The sequence below is a fragment of the Oncorhynchus tshawytscha genome, linkage group LG09, assembly GCF_018296145.1.
Source record: "Oncorhynchus tshawytscha isolate Ot180627B linkage group LG09, Otsh_v2.0, whole genome shotgun sequence".
NCBI classification, from domain to species: Eukaryota; Metazoa; Chordata; class Actinopteri; order Salmoniformes; family Salmonidae; genus Oncorhynchus; species Oncorhynchus tshawytscha.
In genome coordinates this window covers 29,572,774-29,593,988 of record NC_056437.1, presented here as the reverse complement: position 1 = coordinate 29,593,988, position 21,215 = coordinate 29,572,774, and the positions used below count along the sequence as shown (strand labels likewise).

Below are 21,215 nucleotides of genomic sequence, written 5' to 3'. Positions count from 1 at the left end.
TGGTAGAACTCAAGGGACCATTTGAACACACTACTTTGGTGAGTGAGTGCTAGTATTGTCTGTAATCCAGCAGAATGTGAAAGTAAATACTGTATATGTAAATATATATCGCAGAGGATATGCTCATTGGCCTCAATTGTCTTCTTTTTTTTAATGATTTCACCTGGGACAAATATTACTCTACAAACAGGCGATATAATTTCCAGCGTCATGTTTGTTATAAACACCCTTTCATGGTTCTAGTGTGAGCTGACATTACCATGGGGAGAAGATTTGAACTATCTGAAAAAGCATCTGCATCGATGAAGGCAGAATGTTGTATACTGCAATGCATCTGGAAGTAAGGCATTTAGTAATATACTGCACATTCACTTTCTCTCATTTAAAAGACAGTAATGAACGGGACAGAAATATCAGAAAAACAACACTGACGTAACCTTTGAGTGGAAGGATGAAAAGCTGTGATGGAAGGAAGTACAGTGCCATATAATCATGTTCTTACCCATGATGCCTGCATGTGCATAGTATAGAGCCACAGCAGCATGGCAACAACAACCCTCCAGTAAAACAGCTAAACACTAGACTAATTCCTAATGAAAACAGCTAAACACTAGACTAAATCCTAATGAAAACAGTGAAACAACAGTGTTGCAGAGCTACAGGCAATAGAAACAGTGTAACCAGCATCCTGGGTCACCTGGCTGGGTACTTGCTTGTCGGTATGGATGACTCCAAGAACATGCAAGCATAAGTTTGTTTCCCTAAATGAATTTCTTTAGCATTTATTGATAGACCATGGTAGAGGCACCTGAAAGTGAACCTACTCTTTTCTGGAATGAACAGATAATGATTCTGTGAAAAAACAGAAATATCTCTGAGTCCTCTACCTCTTCAAAAGTGTACAATCTGGGTTGTGAAAATATATCAGAAAAAAGTAGTAAATGTAGCTAGATAAACGCTGTTTTTATTTGTTTATTTTCAACTTGTGCAATGATTGCAATTTATTGGCTGATGTATGGATACAGAAACAGGCTAAAGGTTGACAAAGTAAGCCTCAGCTTAGGTTAATCAGGAGGCCAGGCAAAGCTGCCGAGGTATATTCCCTAAACACATAGGATTGCGTTTAGACTAGCAGGGGAGATGGAAGAGACTTCCCGACAAGACATGAATACGAATAGATTACAACCCACGGTCTCTTATACTTGCAATGCTGTGGGAGCTATCTGATGCCCATGCAGTGTGTGTAGCCTACATCGAAAATAAATAAATGATCCAGAGTTCTCAATATCCTTATATTAAAATCACCACTTCAAAATACTGACAGGCCCTGTGTCTAAGTCTGCAACTAAATGCCGCAACCTGTCCTATTTTCCTGAGCTGTGTGTAATTTTCAGTGAAAAGGCTGTTGATTAAGAAAATACATAGAGAACAACAATGGTCACTTTGAGTGTAGGCCATTAGCCTAATGCTTTCAAATATACTCAATATGTCAAATACAGATAATTAACCATAAGTTATACCACACTCAAAACAGGTGTGTTAACATCATGAATATAGTCTACAAATGTTGCATTTATGGGCCAAAGCTGGGCAAAAAATTAATTCATGCATTTAAAGATGCATTTGAAAAAACAACATTGTTGAGGTCCGTTATGGCGGCTACAGGCCCACAATAATGTAATGATATCAGTGGCTCTATTGGCTATGCCAGTCATAAGCACAATTACAACCACATCCCCAATGACAACTTGTAGTGAATTACTCTACACGGGGAGTCTAATTGGACACACATGGCATGCTTTGACATTTCGCCTATAAATTTGTGTTAATGAATCCCAATTGCATTATACCGACTCCAAGGTAGCAGCCTGTGACCATTGGCAGAATGGTTATGGCTAAAAGATAACCGGAGTGCAGCGCAAATAAAGCAGTTTATTTCTCATCTCTATGTAAGGCACGCAAGGTGCTATAGCCAAATCCAGTGCCCTTGCAATTTAATCAGTGTTAATCCTTCCAAATCGTTCAATTAGTCCAACTCGTTTTAGTGTAAAACTAAAACATGCACGGTTACAGGGTAAAAGGATGATAATGTCACAGAACACCTCGTTGAAGGTGAGCTGGTGGCACTGATTCACCAGTAATAGGCAACGATGCGTTAAAATGTCAGAGTGAAAAAGAGACTGAAAACCAGACGTTCACACAAAAGACCAAGCCACAGACAGCCCTGCTCCTCCAAATTCCCAAATAAATACACACCAAGGATGCGGTTGATGAATAAAACGTTGCAAATGTTGACCCTAATTATCACATGCAAAACATCTAAATATCATCAACATATTATACAATTATGTTTAAATGTGCTACAATTAAAATACATCATATTATGAAAAGAATACCCATGATCCTGCTATGTGGGATCGTGGTGTGTAGTAAAATCTTGCCAAACCTTCATCTCATGGAAAGGGAATTTTCGACTCACCTGCTCTAACGGAGGCTCCTACTCTTCATTCCCGGTTTGCTCTTCTCCATATCATTTCGTTTTCATGGCACTGCATTGATGATCACATTTCATTATTATTATTTTTTAAATCGCATGCAAATATTTTGCTTTCAATTCACATGTTCTATTTTGTCTTCCTGATTAACATTAATATATTAGCCCTTTCGGTTTGTGCGCGCGCAGCTCGTTCACGACGGCAAGGTCAGGAGCGCCCACTGTCTTCGCGTTTCTAGGCAACCATGGGGATACGCGTGAGCTGACAGACAGGCAGTAAAGAAGTAAAGGGAATGTATCTGTATCATGGTCTAATCAAAATGATGTATATTTCATTATAATAATTAGGCTATATGGAATCTAACGCATCAGGTAGCCTTTCCCCGGGTCCCTTGTGTAATCAATCAAATGTATTTCTAAAGGCCTTTTACATCAGAAGGTGTCACAAAATGCTATACAGAAACCCAGCCTAAAACCCCAAACAGCAAGCAATGCAGATGTAAAAGCACGGTGGCTAGGAAAAACGGTCTAATGAAAGACAGAGTGATGCAGATTCAGGTCTCATCTAATTTAAAATTCAAATATAAGGGTCTAAATGTAGGCTGTGTGTGTGATAGCCTAAGCATAACCAAGGATAGGCCTATAATCTGCATTGTCTTCCTGACAATTCAATGGGAATCATTCGATAAGATTCAGCAAATTCTGCTAAAACCATGTCAACGTTTGAATGGGAAAATGGTGCTAGTAATTACCCTTTGATTAGATGTCTTTACTAAAACATTCAAATGTGAATGGTTTATAGTTGTAAAAGAAGTTTCAATTATAAAGAGGCGCTCAGCATCACCCACCCAAACACATGCAGTATCTGGTGCTGATGCTGCGTTGGACAGCTCCCCCTTGTGGTAAGTTTAAAAATCACAGCCATCGTGGGCAACTTCAGTGGGAAACGATGTTTTAAAGTAACTGTCCAGTGAAAATCTCACTTTAAAAAGCTCATAATCTGTTAACGCGTACCCAAATAATGTTGTTGACTCGTCCTATACTTATATTTCTGGCCTAAGCACAAATTAGAGAAAAAAATGCTTCCAAAACCCCACCTCAAACCGTTTAAAAAATAATTGCTATTTCCTCATAGAGGATGCCTTCCTGTTTTTGACTGAGACTTCTAATTGGCTCACCGTCTGAGCTGGCCAATCAGCTCTTTTACTTGTCATTCATGTTTTTATTGACCGGTATACGCCCTCATCATTTTGTTGTTGGGGTACTCCATAGAGATAGAGGACTCATCTTCTATCTGTGCCATTATAGCGTCTGTGACAGCATGGGCAGCGCCAATGAGGCTCTCTCTATTTTGAAGTGGTCAATTTTCTTCTTCACGATTGGCTGATCCCTCCTGATGATCCGGTTGGACATGACTCCAACAGGGTCACTAAAGGCTGGATCAGCCAATGAAGTTGTAAGTCCCACCTAGTTGACGACATGAAAATGTTGAAAGCCTTCAATGGCGCTGCCCATGCTAAAATGGCAGTTTGGCCACTAGAGGCCACTATATCATTCTCTATAGATGTGTTGACAACATCACGAAAACTAAACCAAATATTTTTTTAGAACTAAACCAAGATAGACCACAGCATGTCGTTTCCAATGGGAACAAATTCGTCATAGTGGGCAGAACAAGCAAGGAGGTGGGCAGAGCCAAGCACGAGCATCATCTGCATATTTCCGTTAGCTAACCCCTACTTTGTGAATTGCGCGTATGCAATAACGCCATTCATCAGAAAACGGTATTGAGATCAAATGTTTCGTCGATGAGAACATTTGCAGAATGTCGGCCAAAATCCATCTCGTTCCATCCTCTCCCACTGCTCTATCCTCTCCCAGTACATCACCGGGGCCAAGCTTCCTGCCATACAGGACCTCTATACCAGGCGGTGTCAGGCCCTAAAATATTGTCAAAGACTCCACCCACCCTAGTCATAGACTGTTCTCTCTGCTACCACACGGCAAGCGGTACCGCAGCGCCAAGTCTAGGTCCAAGAGGCTTCTAAACAGCTTCTACCCCCAAGCCATAAGACTCCTGAACATCTAGTGCTACCCTGACTATTTGCATTGCCCCCCTTCTACACTGCTGCTACTCTCTGTTATTATCTATACATAGTCACTTTAATAACTTTACCTACATGTACATATTATCTCAATTACCTCGACACCGGTGCCCTCGCACATTGACTCTGTACTGGTGCCCCGCTATTGTTATTTTAATGCTGTTATTTAATTATTTGTTATTCTTATCTCTTACTTTTTGGGGTATTTTCTTAAAACTGCATTGTTTGTTAAGGGCTTGTAAGTAAGCATTTCACTGTAAGGTCTTCACCTGTTGTATTCGGCGCATGTGACAAATACAATTTGACTTGATTTGATCGATATACATCAATGTTTTTTAAAATCTATTGCCGTTTACCAAAACGATTGAGAATGCAACGCCCACGCAACTACTCCATACACGTAACTACGTAAACAGGAAGAGTCGTTGCAGCGACGCGTCGCCATGAAAGTGTTGTTCAAAATGATCCCGCGCACAATACAAAGTGTACTCTTTTGTAACTTGTTTTAGAACCGTGGTCATTTTACGATTCTCTGATGGAAAGATGCAATGAGGATGAGAAGCTGAATGCCCCGTCCGATTTTGTGGCATCAAGTGTCTCAAGTAAGTCCTAAAAAGATAGCTAGCTAAGTTAGTTAGTTGGCTAGCTACCCGGAAGCTAACGCCAGCTGCGCCTAGCGTTACATAGAACATAAGTAGCATTGCTAACCAATTACTTAAGTTATATAATTTTCTAAGTTATACAGCAGCGTAAGTTGTGTCTTGTGAGCTGTTGCACCAAACGTACCTAGTCGCGTATGCGCCGAACCTGTCCTCTTGGATGGCATTGGGACCATATGGAACATTTGACAAATACAATTTAATTTATATTGATGGGTACACTTGCTGTTTTGACTTCCTCCATGGGTTCAGTCGCAATGGCCGCCAGTCCACCCATTATGCCACCATTGACTTGAATGGGGATGTCCATTCTATTCATTCTATTTCTATATTTGGGACAGCATGTGCGACTACCTTTACTCGCAGGTGTTCTGTCACATGCTTGTTGCTAGTACATTCTCACATACGGAATACTGCATATTGTTTTTCAGAGGGTAGTCAGAGGACCCTGATGCCCCCATCCCATTTCACCGCAAGCACCCAGTCTGCCTCCATCATAGTACCAGGGACTGTTACGGGACGAGGGACAACACCAATAAAATGGGTCACCCATGCCGCAACACCCCCATCGGACTCTGGCCCTGCCAACCCATGGCTCACCATGGCTCAGGCCAAACAGGAAATTCTAGAACTACACAGAGAAAACCAGAGGATTCTGATGTTACAGGGAGACTGCTCCAGAGGAACGGAGTCAACAGAGGATTCTGCCCACTCCATAGCAAGGTCAGGTGCTGCTCTATATGCCTTGCTTATGAAATCCACTTCTTTCACTTCTCACCCATGTCTATTAACATAACACCTAACCTGCTCCTCCCACCCCCCACACACAGGTCTGGAGCGAGAGGTGAGCAGGCCTCCAGGTGGGAGACAGAATGGAGACTGGACACAGAGCGTTTCAGGGCAGAGTCAGAGAGGCTGAAAGGCCAGGTAGAAGCACTGAAGGAAGTTGGAGGGAGACAGAGAGAGGAGATGAGGGACAAAGAAACTTATCTGAACAGGTATTATAGTGTGGGTGTATAGACACTGAGTTGTCATTATGGCATATTAGTTATCTAGATCTTACATTCCTCATTCAATAATTCACATTTTATGGAGAAATGTGTATCCTGCTTCTATTCTAAGTGGACCTACTTAATTTAAAAAAAAAAAAATTTTTTAAAGTTACCAGTGATATTACCTCCCCTCTCCTTACACCCTATATTGCAGGCAGAGTCATGAAATGGAGGTGATGCGGGAGGAGTTATATAAGACTAAGACTGAGCTCAACCAAGTCAGTGTGGAGCTGGTCCAAAAGAGAGAGGATAAAGAGAGACTCAGCACCCAGGTAACAGTTATTCACAATAACTCTACATTTGTGTAGGTTGTCATCCCAGCTCACCTCTGTTTTATGTGTGGTGGTAACTAAGGGAAAGTTCAGTTATTTGCATCTAGCTTGCAGCAGCTGTGCCATGATTGCAGCATCATCAGCAACAATGGCATGATTGCAAAACTATACAGTGCATTTGGAAAGTATTCAGACCCCTTGACCTTTTCCACGTTTTGTTATGTTACAGCCTTATTCTAAGATTAGTTCAATATTTTTTTCCTCATGAATCTACACACAATACCCCATAATGACAAAGCAAAAACAGGTCTTTAGAAATATCACATTTACATAAGTATTCAGACCCTTCACTCAGTACTTTGTTGAAGCACCTTTGGCAGCGATTACACTCTAGATTCTTCTTGGGTATGATGCTACAAGCTTGGCACAACTGCATTTGGGGAGTTTCTCCCATTCTTCTCTGCAGATTCTCTCAAGATCTGTCAGGTTGGATGGGGAGCGTTGCTGCACAGCTATTTTCAGGTCTCTCCGGTGATGTTCTCTCCGGTGATGCCTTTTACTGAGGAGCGGCTTCTGTCTAGACGCTCTATCATAAAGGCCTGATTTGTGGAGTGCTGCAGAGATGGTTGTCCTTCTGGAAGGTTCTCCCATCTCCACATAGGAGCTCTGTCAGAGTGACCATCGAGTTCTTGGTCACCTCCCTGACCAAGGCCCTTCTCCCCCGATTTCTCAGTTTGGCTGGGCGGCCAGCACTAGGAAGAGTCTTGGTGGTTCCAAACTTCTTCCATTTGAAGAATAATGGAGGCCAGTGTATTCTTGGGGACCGTCAATGCTGCAGAAATGTTTTGGTACCCTGCCCCAGGTCTGTGCCTCGACACAATCCTGTCTTGGAGCTCTATGGACAATTCCTTCGACCTCATGAATTGGTTTTTGCTCTGACAATGCACTGTCAACTGTGGGACCTTGTGTAGACAGGTGTGTGCCTTTCCAAAAATGTCCAATCAATTGAATTCACCACAGGTGGACTCCAATCAAATTGTAGAAACATCTCAAAGATGATCAATGGAAACAGGATGCACCTGAGCTCAATTTCGATTTTCATAGCAAAGAGTCTGAATGTAAATAAGCTATTATTATTGTAATTTTTTAATACATTTGCAAAAATGTCTAAAAAACAGTTTTTGCTTTGTCATTATGGGGTATTGTGTGTAGATTGAAGAAAAATAATAATTGAATCAAATTTAGAATAAGGCTGTAACGTAACAAAATGTGGGGACGGGGTCTGAATATTTCTGAATACATTGTATATTGATGGTCCAAGAAATGGTATAGAAGCCAAGTCAGGTATGCTTGCAGCCCCCAAGGACTGTAATTTTGAATCACTGCTTCAAAACAGCTATTGGTTTAAATCAATTTCCTGCTCCCAGGCTTCCACTCAAACCTCTTCTTTATTTACTACATTGACCCTGTATTGGACAATGCCTGCTCTCTGTGGTATGCAGCTGGAGATGCTGGAGAGGAAGTCTGGGGAGGAGGCTGAGAGGCTGAGGAGGGAGGTGGAGAGGAGCAGACAGGAAACCCATAGGCTGACCAGGGAGGCTGATACAGCCAGGCTGCAGGCTGGGGAAGAGGCCAAGCAGGAGTTGCAGAAACTAAATAAGCAACTGGAGGAATCCCACAGGAGACATGAAACACAAGTAAGAGTATTTTTTTCAGATTGTTTACATTTCTTTCTGAACAATTTAACAAACATGGCGCAAATAATACATTTTTTTACAGATGTGTAAGTTTTATTGTGGTTCTCTTTATTTGTTCCCTCTAGTTGCAGCAGTTGACTGCCACCCATGACACTGAATTGTCCACAGTCAGACAGATGAGCTCTGAGGTACAGGAGAGGTTATGTCATCTGTCAAAGGAGGTGACTCATCTGAAGTGCTGTCTACTGGAAGTGTCTGCAGAGAGAGATGGACTGAAAGAACAACTAAGGTAGGTGTTATATTTGATCCCAAAGCTTCTTAAATATACTGCTTTGTTCAATGGATGGATAGTATCTCATTTTTTGGTTTTTATTTTTCAGCCAAATGGGCAATGCTTTTGAGACCCAGTCAGCAACGTTGCAGAGTCTTAGAAACTACATTGGACAACTTACCCCTGAGAGAGGGTTGGAAGAGAAACTAACTGAAACCATTCAGGTGAGGAGATTCATTGATAACATTGATTTAGATCAAGTTACTTGTGTGCTCTAAGGAAACACACAAGGAAAAATACAGTTGGTGCTTAACCAAGCAGAGAAATGGATTGTTCTTCCAGCAAAGTCTTGCCTGTAGAACAAGGTGAATCTTGGCTCATTTAATCTCAATGTATGGTATGAGCATATTTTCATATTACCATGTAATAAGTAGTCAATATTCTAATCTGACTTCCTCTATAGACACTGAATAGGGAGAAGGAGGCTCTGCAGGTGACTACAGAGCTTCTGACGGTCAGACTCAACTCTGTGAACCACATATTGGCCCTACAAGAGGAGAAGATGGTAGAGAAGGTGTTTGAACCATGCTTGTGTGTTCACAGCCCCACAGCTGATGCAAAATCCTCTTATTTCTTTCAGATATTTGATTAACATTCATTCCCCCATGTGTGGGTGACTATATCTGTGTGGTTTGTGGGTTAAGTAAAGGCTTTGTCACGTCCACAGACTCTGTCAGACCCTCTCCTGAAAGCTGGGCCCAAAGGCACTCGGGTTCTGCGTTGCTGGAGAGAGAAGGTCTTCATGTTGTTGGTCCAGCTTCACTCAAAGGATATTGTACTGAGGGGAGAAAAGGATAAACTTCACTCAACCGTATGTGATTTAGGAGGCTTATGACTTAAAAACTTGACGAACTCGAACCACTGTGAAATAATGTTCAGTGTATAAATAGGCAAATCGTGATAAGGGACATAATCGAAACGTGCAGAAACATCCATTACTCTATTGTGTGTCCTGTTGCTTCAGATCTCGTCTCTGGAGCAGGAGGTGAAGAAGGAGAAGTACCAGTCCAATGTGTTCCAGCACAGCCTGCAGGACAGAACAGCTGAGCTGGAGCTGGAGAGGGTGGCTAGGGAGGTGAGGAGGAGCAGGGGGTCAGCCTCTGTGGGAGTGTCTCAATGCATCTCTTCATAGGATGTCTTTCCTCCATTTTGTTGAGACATGATGCATCTGCTGTTGCCAGGGGGAGTTGCCAATTACCTCTGTGTTAGCACAGCAGAGGGCGCCACTTCTCATGAAAAACCTCTTACGCACCTCCCATTAGTATTAAGAGAATACAAAAAATGCTTCCTTTAAAAATGTTATAGCAAGATTAACATTTCCAGATTAAATACTCTCAAACAATCCTCAAAAGACACCATTGAACTCTGAAGTCAGTGTGCGATGACATTAAACTTTTTTCAGAAGTTTGACATTTAACTGTATATGTAATCAAAAGGTCACTATGACCTCATCCGAAAGGAGACCCTAGTAGTTGTCTGGTGGCGGGTCGGTTTTTATGTTTGTCTGGTCCTGTCAGGCCGTGGAGCAGGACATGACTACGACTAAGAGGGAGAACACAGAGCTGAAGAGCTGGAGTCAGGAGGCAGAGGCTGGACTGAGGACAATGACAGAGGATACCCAGCGGTAAAGAGCTGACATAGACAGGTCCCCTTGACAACCACTATACAAGTCAAGCGTCGCCTGAGATATTTAAGTTGTACTAACTGTAATTTTGTACACTGGGCACCTAATCTTTTCCAGACTCTTTCACAGTCCATATCACTCATACCATCTGTTACAAAATGTCCAATGACACAGGGTGAATTTGTGTGCTACTCGATCCTACAATCCTCATTTGATGTCAAATCATTTGTTATAGTACCAGTTCTTCTTTCTACAGATTCAGTCAGGCATTTGAGGCTAAGATGTCAGAGGTGGAGACTGTCCAAACACGTCTGAACAGCTTTGGCCAGAGGCTGACCTTTGCCAAAAGAAGAGTGGACACAATTCAAGGTCTGTATACATCTGAAATTATTTCTTCCCGCTTAACTACAGGAAATCTACAGTCAGTTTAAATTGCATGTGCCCCTGGATAATTCTTTGCACTGTTTTATTCTGGCTCAGTTTGACCACATATTCACTGTTGTCTCGCAGGTCTAATGATGAGGAAGGAAGCCCTATGGAGAGTGCAGCAGGCCACTAAAGCAGCCAACCCGGTCTCTGAGCTGTATGATAACTGACCACACTGGACCACCTTGGCCCTGGGTCTCCCTGAATCCGAGCTGGCAATGGCCAGTTATTAATCAGGAAAAGGCCTTGACTTGTAGACCATTGCCTCAGTTTGTCTCTCTACCACTACATCTCCCATTGCCTCACTAGTTGTGCTGTCCTCTTTCTCTATTCACAGTGCCGCTGTCACAGAGCTCCAGGCAGAGCTGTCCTCGGCGTGTGAGGAGAGAGACAAGCTCAGGCAGGAGCTCAAGAGAACCCCCGAGCTCATTGAGAGTGCTCTGGCTGATGTCCGTGAACAGTGTACGCTGTTTAGTCATCTGTTCAGAGAGATTCAGACTTACATGTATTAAGTTAAAAATACAATATAATTAAAGAGCAGCAGTAAAATAACAGTGGCGAAGGCTATATACAAGGGGTACCGGTACACAGTCAATGTGCGGGGGCACAGGTTAGTCGAGGTAATTGAGGTAATATGTACATGTAGGTAGAGTTATTAAAGTGACTATGCAGAGATAATAAACAGTAGCAGCGGCATAAAAGAGGGGTGGGGGGGCGACAATACAAATAGTCTGGTTAGCCATTTGATTAGCTGTTCCGTAGTCGTAAGGCTTGGGGGGTAAAAGCTGTTTGGACCTAGACGTGGCGCTCTGGTACCGCTTGCCATGCGGTAGCAGAGAGAACAGTCTATGACTAGGGTGGCTGTACTCTTTGACCATTTTTAGCGCCTTCCTCCTCTTGTATATCCTGACTATGTGGTAGTAGAAATACTCAGAATACAGTACACCAGGGGTGTCAAACATACGGCTGGCTAGGGGTCCAAGCCGGACTTCAGGTGGTTTGAATCCGACCCGTGGTGGGAACAAAGTCAATATACTTTTTAAAATAACCAAAACCAAATGAGAACAGTGTGGTAATGATAATGAACCTAAATTCATACGGTTCATTGGCTGTGTCCAGCTTGCTAATAATCACCGTAATGAAAGATGGAGAGTCCGGGATTCCCAGAATTATGGATTGAAGACTATATTTGGGCATTTTCACGGCGTGGAAAAAGAACCAGTTTTCCATGCGGCCCTTTGGACCTCGTTGAAGACTGACTGCGGCCTGGGCAAATGAGTTTGACACCCCTGCAGTACACCATCTGTGTTCCCCCTCCTCTCCAGTTGACAGTGAGGTGAGGCAGCTGAGGCAGGCTGCAGAGCGAAGCAGGGGGGAAGCCCAGGAGGCCCAGGCAGCCAGAGAGGAGGCCCAGCAGAGGCTGCAGGAGGCCCACACACAGCTAGAGGAGAGCAAACTCAACCTAGAGCAGCTCCATGCACAGCTGATCAGCCAACAGGAGGACAGTGACAGAGGTTAGAGAGGGATCAGGGTGGACTTAAGTGCACAATGCCAGGATTCCATTGTAATTCAGTCAATTAAGTTTACTGTCTGAATTTAAAATATCTTGTGTTCTGCAAGGATTTTTCAATCTATTCATCAAATTTCAATTTCTCTTGAAATCGATGTGACCGAATTGTTGACATGTCACAGAATGTTCTGTACCTGAATTTCTCCTTACACCATCTCTGTTTGACTGTCCCCTCAGCTCTGCAGGAGAGAGTGTCTGAGACAGAGGATCACTGTGCTCAGCAGCTTAGAGTGATGGAATCTCAACTCAACACGGCCAGAAGAGAACACACCAAAGCAGGTAGCGGACACTTGACTCATTCATCACATCATGTCCATCTCAACACAAAATGTGAAAGGGTCATGTAGAGTTGAGAGGATTCATATATGCGTCTACAGAAATGTACTGTAGTGTAAATATATATGGCTAAGACTGATAGGACTCCTGTCTGTATGTTATAGTGGTAGCCCTGCGTCAGTTTGAGAGACAGGCTAAGAGAGAGAGGGAGCAGGAGAGGGAAGCACAATGCCTTCAGAGTGAACACACCAAGAGAGAAATCCAGGATCTACAGAAACTACTGCAAGAAAAGGACAAGGACAGAAATCTACTTTTGGTGAGTTCATTCTTTTTTTTTTTCCCCATGCCTTGGTTTATTGTAAGTTAGCCACGAACCTCAGGTTTCGTTCACGTACTGTACATTCTGAAAGCCTGGTGAACTTGTCGGCAGAAAGATGCTTAAAAGGGGTTAGTCTAGATGGAAACGAGTATTTGACATGGTTCAAGCTCTGAACAGAGGTTGTGTTCCTGAACATTTTTCTGACTTCCAAAAAACAACGCTACATACTTAAACTTTGTCCGACATGGTAGAAAAATATGAAAATGACAAACAAAAAAATGCCTCTCCTAGCGGGGAATGTCATTTCTACTCTGAGCCAATCAAATGTGAGCGTTGAATGCCAGCGCCTCCATCAACAGTCAACAAGACGAGTTTTGGAAGGATGGCCTCTGCGAGACTTATTGTTTACCATGTTGAGAGACTTTTTTTTCTTTTTTGTGAAACTGACAACTGTCAAGACACTTTCTTACATAGATCCATTTTCAGTATTTGTATATTTTGCCTCCCACAGGCGACTGTACGTGAGAGGGGTCTGATGAGTGAGTATAAGGCAGCCCGGACCGCAGCCCTGCAGACTTCTGTGGCTTTGGAGCAGCAGCAGAGACCCTCAAGGAAGAGCAACACTCTGAGAGCCAAAGACCAGCCACAGACCAGAGGTAACTTCCACCAACACACCATGTTGTCACATTGTCTCGTCCTATGAAGACCTCTTGTAATATAATACAAGTGTATGTATAACACTTTATACACTGAGTATACCAAAAATTAGCTACACCTTTCTAATATTGAGTTGCACCCCCTTTTGCCCTCAGAACAGCCTCAATTCGCCAGGGCATGGACTCTACAAGGTGTCGAAAGTGTTCCACAGGGATGCTGGCCCATGATTCCAATGCTTCACACAGTTGTGTCAAGTTGGCTGGATGGCCTTTGGGTGGTAGACCATTCTTGATACACACAGGAAGCTGTTGAGCATTAAAAAAAACAGCAATGTTGCAGTTCTTGACACAAACTGGTGCACCTGGCACCTACTGCCATACCCCACTCAAAGGCTCTTAAATTTTGTCTTGCCCATTCACCATCTGAATGGCACACATATACAGTACCAGTCAAGTTTGGACACCTACTCATTCAAGGGTTTTCCTTTTTTTTTAAACTATTTTCTATGTTGTAGAATATTAGTGAAGACATCAAAACTATGAAATAACACATATGGAATCGTAGTAACCAAAAATTTGTTAAACAAATAAAAATATATTTTAGATTCTCCAAAGTAGCCCCCTTTTGCCTTGATGACAGCTTTGCACTCTTGGCATTTTCTCAACCAGCTTCATGAGGAATGCTTTTCCAACAGTCTTGAAGGAGTTCCCACATATGCTGAGCACTTGTTGGCTGCTTTTCAATCAATCAATCAAATGTATTTATAAAGCCCTTCTTACATCAGCTGATGTCACAAAGTGCTGTACAGAAACCCAGCCTAAAACCCCAAACAGCAAGCAATGCAGGTGTAGAAGCACGGTGGCTAGGAAAAACTCCCTAGAATGGCCAGAACCAAGGAAGAAACCTAGAGAGGAACCAGGCTATGAGGGGTGGCCAGTCCTCTTCTGTCTGTGCCAGGTGGAGATTATAACATAACATGGCCAAGATGTTCATAGATGACCAGTAGGGTCAAATAACAATAATCACAGTGGTTCTCGAGGGTGCAACAGGTCAGCACCTCAGGAGTAAATGTCAGTTGGCTTTTCATAGCCGCTCATTCAGAGTATCTCTACCTCTTCTGCTGTCTCTAGAGAGTTGAAAACAGCAGATCTGGGACAGGTAGCACGTCTGGTGAACAGATCAGGGTTCCATAGACGCAGGCAGAACAGTTGGAACTGGAGCAGCAGCACGACCAGGTGGACTGGGGACAGCAAGGAGTCATCAGGCCAGGTAGTCCTGAAGCATGGTGCTTTTCCTTCACTCTGTGGTCCAACTCATCCCAAACCATCTCAGTTTGGTTGAGATCGGGTGATTGTGGAGGCCAGCTCATCTGATGCAGCATTGCATCACTCTCCTTGGTCAAATAGCCCTTACACAGCCTGGAGGTGTGTTTTGTGTCATTGTCCTGTTGAAAAACAAATGATAGTCCCACTAAGCGCAAACCATATGGGATGGCGTATCGCTGCAGAATGCTGTGGTAGACATGCTGGTTAAGTGTGCCTTGATTTCTAAATAAAACACTGACAGTGTCACCAGCAGGGCACCATCACACCTCCTCCATGCTTCATGGTGGGAACCACATATGCAGAGATCATCCGTTCAACTACTCTGCGTCTCACAAAGACACGGCGGTTGGAAACAAAATTTCCAATTTGGACTCATTAGTCCAAAGGACAGATTTCTACCGGTCTAATGTCCATTACTTGTGTTTCTTGGCCCAAGCAAGTCTCCTCTTCTTATTGTTGTCCTTTAGTTGTGGTTTCTTTGCAGCAAATTGACCATGAAGGCCTGATTCACGCAGTCTCCTTTGAAAAGTTGATGTTGAGATGTCTGTTACTTGAACTCTGAAGCAGTTATTTGGGCTGCATTTTCTGAGGCTGGTAACTCTAATGAATTTATCCTCTCTAGCAGAGGTAACTCTGGGTATTCTTTTCCTGTGGTGGTCCTCATGAGAGCCAGTTTCATCATACCGCTTGATGGTTTTTGCGACTGCACTTGAAATGTTCCTTGTTGACTGACCTTCATGTCTTAAAGTAATGATGGACTGTCGTTTCTCATTGCTTATTTGAACGGTTCTTGCCATAATATGGACTTAGCCCTATTTGGTAAAGGCCGTCTTCTGTATACCACCCCTAACTTGTCACAACACAACTGATTGGCTCAAACGCATTAAGAAGGAAAGAAATTCCACAAATTAACTTTTAACAAGGCACACCTGTTAATTGAAATGCATTCCAGCTGACTACCTCATGAAGCTGGTTGAGAGAATGCCAATAGTGTGCAAAGCTGTCATCAAGGCTAAGGGTGGCTACTTTGAAGAATCTCATATCAAATATATTTGGATTTGTTTAACACTTTTTTTTTTGGTTACTACATAATTCCATATGTGCTATTTCATGGTCTTGATGTCTTCACTGTTATTCTACAGTGTAGAAAATAGTAAAAATAAAGAGAACCCCCTGGAATGTGTAGGTGTGTCCAAATGTTTGACTGGTACTGTACAATCCATGTCTCAATTGTCTCATGGCTTAAAAATCCTTCTTTTACCCGTCTCCTCCCCTTCATCTACACTGATTGAAGTGGATTTAACAAGTGACATTAATAAAGGATCATAGTTTCAACCTGGATTCACCTGGTCAGTCTGTCATGGAAAGAGCAGGTGTCCTTAAGTATACTCCATGTATACTATTATCTATAACATGTTTATAGCAAATTTATAAAACATAGAATGAAATTGTAATTTGACTATAGTTATCATGTCTACAAACACACAGTAGTAACCAGTGAACTGTTCTGTGTGTTCCCTGTTAGACTCGCTACTCTCAGTGCTTGGGGACCTTCGGACTCTGAGTGCTGCAGTGGTCCACAGCTCAGAAGACGATGCAGAGGAGGAGGGCTATGGGGACAGGGTACAGCATTCCAGAACCAGAGGGGACGACTCACTAAAGTGACGGTCCGCAATAAGTACTAGGAACTTTTTTTCTGCATTTCTATTTAAAAAAAATTGCGATCCATTTCTGTTTTGAGATTTGAACTTTTCAAGTCTCAAATTTTCGTTTTTTTTTATACACTCTTCATGACTAATTGACATTTCATTACGTATGTAACTCAGACTCCATGTTGGTGGATGATTTAGTGCTTTCTTAATGTCTATAAAATGGAACTGTCGACACAACAGCAATGTTCCCAGTTTAAAAATGCATGGGATGTTTTAAGATTTCATGGATCTACTTAATGTTAATTGACCTTTGGCTGACAGGCTCCGGCCAGAGGAGAAGCTCACTGACTGTGATGAGTTAATATAAGGTAGGTGGACGTGTGGCCTGTGCGCCCAGTCTAATCAATAAGTCAATGTGCTTTCTCCCAGGGCCTCACAGCGTGACAGGAAAATCAAATGAATGGATAGCTTCGTTCAAAACAGCGTGCTGCCTTCCGCTGGAGAAGACTAAAAAAACAGGCTTGTTGTGACCCTGAGTGCTCTGAACTGTAGCACTGGAGACACAAGATTGACCTCTGCTGATGTTTCTATAGTCTTGCTAATGGTCGTGTTTATGAAGACATGGATCACCATCTTTGACAAAGTTGTGTATTTGTTTGTGATGTAATAAATTATGTTGATATTTAAAACTTTCATTGTGTCTGAGAAGTGCAGTTTTGATGGAACTTAGAACGCATTTCATGAACATTTGGACCGCCTGTCCTCCATTAAGGAATGGAGAGATCGTGACAGGATATGAAAACTAATTCCAGAGAATCAGGAGCAGATTGTGAGATGCTCAGATGGCTCTTACTTAAAGTGACCTGGTGATTCACAGTCTATCAGAAGCTGTCATCGCCTGGTTATGACTATAAGTCGAAGTCAGGCCTAACTGGAAGAGTTGTTCAATTTAGTCACTATATTTAGTGTTGTAAAAGTATGTCCCCTTTTTATGTTTTAATTATATATATTTCTATTATGAAGCACTAGCTGGGTAAAGGAGTGATCAATTGGCTCCAGAAAAACAATCTGGACTGCAGCAGAGAAAAATACACAGGTGTGTGTGTGTGTGTGTGTGTGTGTGTGTGTGTATATATATATATATATATATATATATATAAGCATTCATGATTATGATTAGCTATAATAATGATAAATGAATTTAACTGTAGCCCTGGTTCCTGTTTGTGTCCCTTGCCATCAGCCTCTTGTTGCTTTTCCTTTTACAGAACACCATTACAGTTTCATGCAATTTATGCAGCACTAATTGGGACTGAGGCTGTCCATGCCAACAACAAACTCAATCAGGCATATCCATCAGGGGCACAATACAAACCCTGGTGTTGGAAGTGCTAAGATAACCAAGCTGTCTGTACAGTATTGACTAGCTGTATGTGGGCGACATGCTAGATGCTAGTGTAAAGGCAGACTGAGATTGTGAATGTGCTGGCTGTGCAAGTGAGAGTGCATGATGCAGGGTGATTTGTTTCCCAGAAGGCTGTGAAGCAGCAGCAGGACCGTCTGATGGATGTCTGCTTTATCTGTCCCCAGCAGTGTCCTCATCAGACCCCAGCAGCTCTAAGGCATTGTATTGTTTGGTTTGGTGCAGAGAGGACCCCTGACGTGATGTTTATCCTATGCAGTTAGGGGTGCCATTTCCCATTCCAATGTCCTCTCTGTCAGGTTAATGTGATCACAGAGTATGTTTAACTACGGCTCACTGACACTAATTACTTTGATTCATGTATTGGTGATGTCGTGTTCATTCACAGATTGACATGAATATTGTCTTTCTCTACATGTTAGCACTATAATGATGAACATTTCTGTCATGATCAATGTGGGATCGTCTGATAAGGCCTATATCTCTAGAGGACTACTCAATCCATCTAATTTAGTGAGATGCCAATAAATATCTTTGGATGGAAGCAAATACTAACACTAAACTGTATCTACTGATCCATAGTATAGTTTAATTGATAAACACAAGTACTCTAGATTCAACTCTTCTATTTCACATGCACATTACCACCTGCAGAAACATTTTCAAACAGCAGAGGGCATTGCTGTCCCATAAAGATGACTGACACGGCAGATGACGTCATGTGTATCTTTCAGTGGGCTTAGATTGGTTCGTTGCATAATGTCTTGATTTGTTATTACACTATAGAAGCACGGACACAATTTCACACTAACAAACCAAGACACAGAAACCCCCTATTACTATTGGCTGTTGGAGTTGGCTGCGTTCTGCACCGATGTCAGCAAGTACTTCTAAAATTCATTTATTTTTATGTCAGCTTCTACAGCTTGTACCATGTTAATACTGCACACAGGAAGTGACAATTCCCATTACTTTATTAGGCTTAATACAATGTCCTGTCTGAGCAAAGTGAAGTCTTTCTCCTGGTGAAACAGCAATAACATGCAGCACTTAGGCAGGAGAGGAGACTCGCCCACCAGCACTTAAAACCCTTCAATCTCCATGTTTCACTTATCCACAAATAGCAAAGTGTGCAATCTTCATGTCAGCACAGTGATAACAAGGTTCTGATGAAAAACCTACAGAAGCCACCACATTTTCTCTCTCGTCATAACCAAACTGGTAAATGGATTTTATAATGCATAACCTACCAGCTGAAACTTAGCAGTATATTTCAGTTGCTTTAGCAGCTTCGCAAAGAATGGTGTGGTATGGTAGCAAGGTATCATAGTAGTAGCTAACTTACGAATGATTGAATAGAGCTAGACGTCATGAAATAAGCGAGGTGATAAAAAGCTTTCAATAAGCTCCCAGCCCTTTTTATTAGAAATTCAGAATGAATGATATGTTAAATAAGAAATTCCGACGAGCAGGAAGGTGCTGACCTCCTTTGGCTCAGTCATCTTCCTTACTTAATGACGCTTGGCAGCCTCCCTGTGAGCAGCTGTTGATGTGTTGGAGAGGAGGTACAGATCGATCCGAGGGGAAACCGTGTCCACTATGGCACTGTGCTGTTTTGTGGTTAGGAAGATGACATAATGGAGTAAACAAACATCTTAAACCAAAAACTATCTTGTCTTTGGACCATATGACTCATCATATACTTATATAACATCATTCTGATTAAGTTTTGCCTTCAGGCATCTGCAGACTTTCAACACTGATCTATATATTTGGAGTAGGCTCGTTAGTTTGTGTTATATTTACCACATAACCTGACCAGGAAAAATTCCAGGCCCTAGTTCTAATAATAACTCTAGAAAACACTGTTCGGTCTGTGTTGGCCAAGGATGTTCAGGCTGACCTGAGGACATAACAGGCATGGTGGTTTAGCTAGCTGAGGCGGAAGCTAAGGCTGATGTAATTCAGTCAGTCAGTGCAGTGCTCACCACCACCAGCGCTCCATGCTGGACCAGGACATGGTGGATGGCTCAGTGCTGTGGCAGGCCATGCTAAAGGGGACAGCAGCATGCATAAGGAGCTGTGTGGCTGGGAGGATGCAGCCCAGTAACCCTATTTATAGATACAGTAAGTCTGGGGCATTACCTCAGGGAATGGCAGCAGTGTACTGAACTGTCCTATCTTCAAAATGAACTCTAACTTTTGCATGGATAAGAAATAAACTTACACAGTACAATGTACAGCTCTGTACTTTATTTTCAAGCAAGGCTCCACAATACTAATAATGGAAATGAAGGATGTTATTATTAATAAGTTTAGAATTCTACAAGGACAGAATTCAAGGTTAGTTGAAATGGATAAACATGTATAACCCGCACAGCACTGTAGGTAGAGAAGCAGTATTGACCCCGGTCTGCAGTATCCTACACAGCACTGTAGTTAGAGAAGCAGTATTGACCCCGGTCTGCAGTATCCTACACAGCACTGTAGTTAGAGAAGCAGTAATGACCCAGGTCTGCAGTATTGTACACAGCACTGTAGTTAGAGAAGCAGTAATGACCCAGGTCTGCAGTATTGTACACAGCACTGTAGTTAGAGAAGCAGTAATGACCCAGGTCTGCAGTATTGTACACAGCACTGTAGTTAGAGAAGCAGTAATGACCCAGGTCTGCAGTATTGTACACAGCACTGTAGTTAGAGAAGCAGTAATGACCCAGGTCTGCAGTATTGTACACAGCACTGTAGTTAGAGAAGCAGTAATGACCCAGGTCTGCAGTATTCTACACAGCACTGTAGTTAGAGAAGCAGTAATGACCCAGGTCTGCAGTATTGTACACAGCACTGTAGTTAGAGAAGCAGTAATGACCCCGGTCTGCAGTATTGTACACAGCACTGTAGGTAGAGAAGCAGTATTGAGGTTGGTTCTCATGGCCTTTGTGTTGTCAGACTTGTCAGTCAAGTCACGTTGACCTCAGCCAAATGATTCTTATCATGTCAGTCTATGTGGACCCCAGATTGAGAGAACATCAAGGGCGTCCAACCTAAAGGTCCTGAAGGTCAACTAGGAACCTGCAGTCCCCAAGGGGGTTGAATCAGTTCACTGAATATATCATTAGACTCTAATCTGGCAGAAGAATCCTGCTACACTACAGTTTAATACTACATTATAATTGATGCTTTAAAAATGTTTTTATCATGATTTTGTTATTTCTGGTTTCACTGACCATGATCAGTTGTTCAGCTATGCCTCTCTTTCACAAATAGTTATTTAGATAGTCACGCATGCACAGTACCAGTCAACAGTTTGGACACACCTACTCATTCCAGGGTGTT

At 42.5% G+C, this 21,215-nt stretch overlaps 2 protein-coding genes across 8 annotated transcripts in view; one reads left to right on the top strand and one right to left on the bottom strand.

The window, feature by feature from the left end:
• LOC112257747 (neuroligin-3) overlaps positions 1-2,696 on the bottom strand; it is a 32,588-nt gene extending 29,892 nt beyond the window's left edge. For 2 of the 3 annotated variants that reach the window (XM_024431557.2, XM_024431558.2), the window contains exon 1: positions 2,480-2,696. The gene's annotated coding sequence lies outside the window, so the exon portion shown is untranslated. The remainder of the gene's footprint in view (positions 1-2,479) is intronic. The other variant, XM_024431559.2, reaches the window with a different exon arrangement.
• A 2,311-nt stretch (positions 2,697-5,007) lies between these two features.
• cchcr1 (coiled-coil alpha-helical rod protein 1) lies at positions 5,008-17,152 on the top strand. 5 transcript variants are annotated; one of them, XM_024431554.2, is made up of 20 exons: positions 5,008-5,201; positions 5,690-5,981; positions 6,089-6,256; positions 6,465-6,582; positions 8,010-8,279; positions 8,405-8,568; positions 8,660-8,774; positions 9,014-9,124; positions 9,278-9,421; positions 9,575-9,685; positions 10,128-10,234; positions 10,491-10,603; positions 10,745-10,817; positions 10,998-11,122; positions 11,986-12,174; positions 12,408-12,509; positions 12,671-12,822; positions 13,337-13,481; positions 16,333-16,474; positions 16,889-17,152. In XM_024431554.2, exons 1-19 carry the CDS (start codon positions 5,135-5,137, stop codon positions 16,470-16,472), a joined length of 2,706 nt encoding a protein of 901 aa, XP_024287322.1. In that variant the 5' UTR covers positions 5,008-5,134; the 3' UTR covers positions 16,473-16,474; positions 16,889-17,152. The 5 variants fall into 5 exon arrangements, with proteins under 5 accessions (XP_024287322.1, XP_024287321.1, XP_024287323.1 ...); XM_024431553.2 differs by having other exon boundaries at positions 16,333-16,485; XM_024431555.2 differs by having other exon boundaries at positions 8,085-8,279; positions 16,333-17,152.
• The last annotated feature ends 4,063 nt before the right edge of the window (positions 17,153-21,215 follow it).

Excerpts from the sequence above, each read along its gene's own strand:
- cchcr1 (XM_024431554.2), top strand. The coding sequence starts at position 5,135 with ATGGAAAGATGCAATGAGGATGAGAAGCTGAATGCCCCGTCCGATTTT. Across the intron at positions 6,257-6,464 it reads AAAGAAACTTATCTGAACAG|GCAGAGTCATGAAATGGAGG; the intron begins GTATTATAGTGT and ends CCTATATTGCAG. Across the intron at positions 10,818-10,997 it reads GCCAACCCGGTCTCTGAGCT|TGCCGCTGTCACAGAGCTCC; the intron begins GTATGATAACTG and ends CTCTATTCACAG.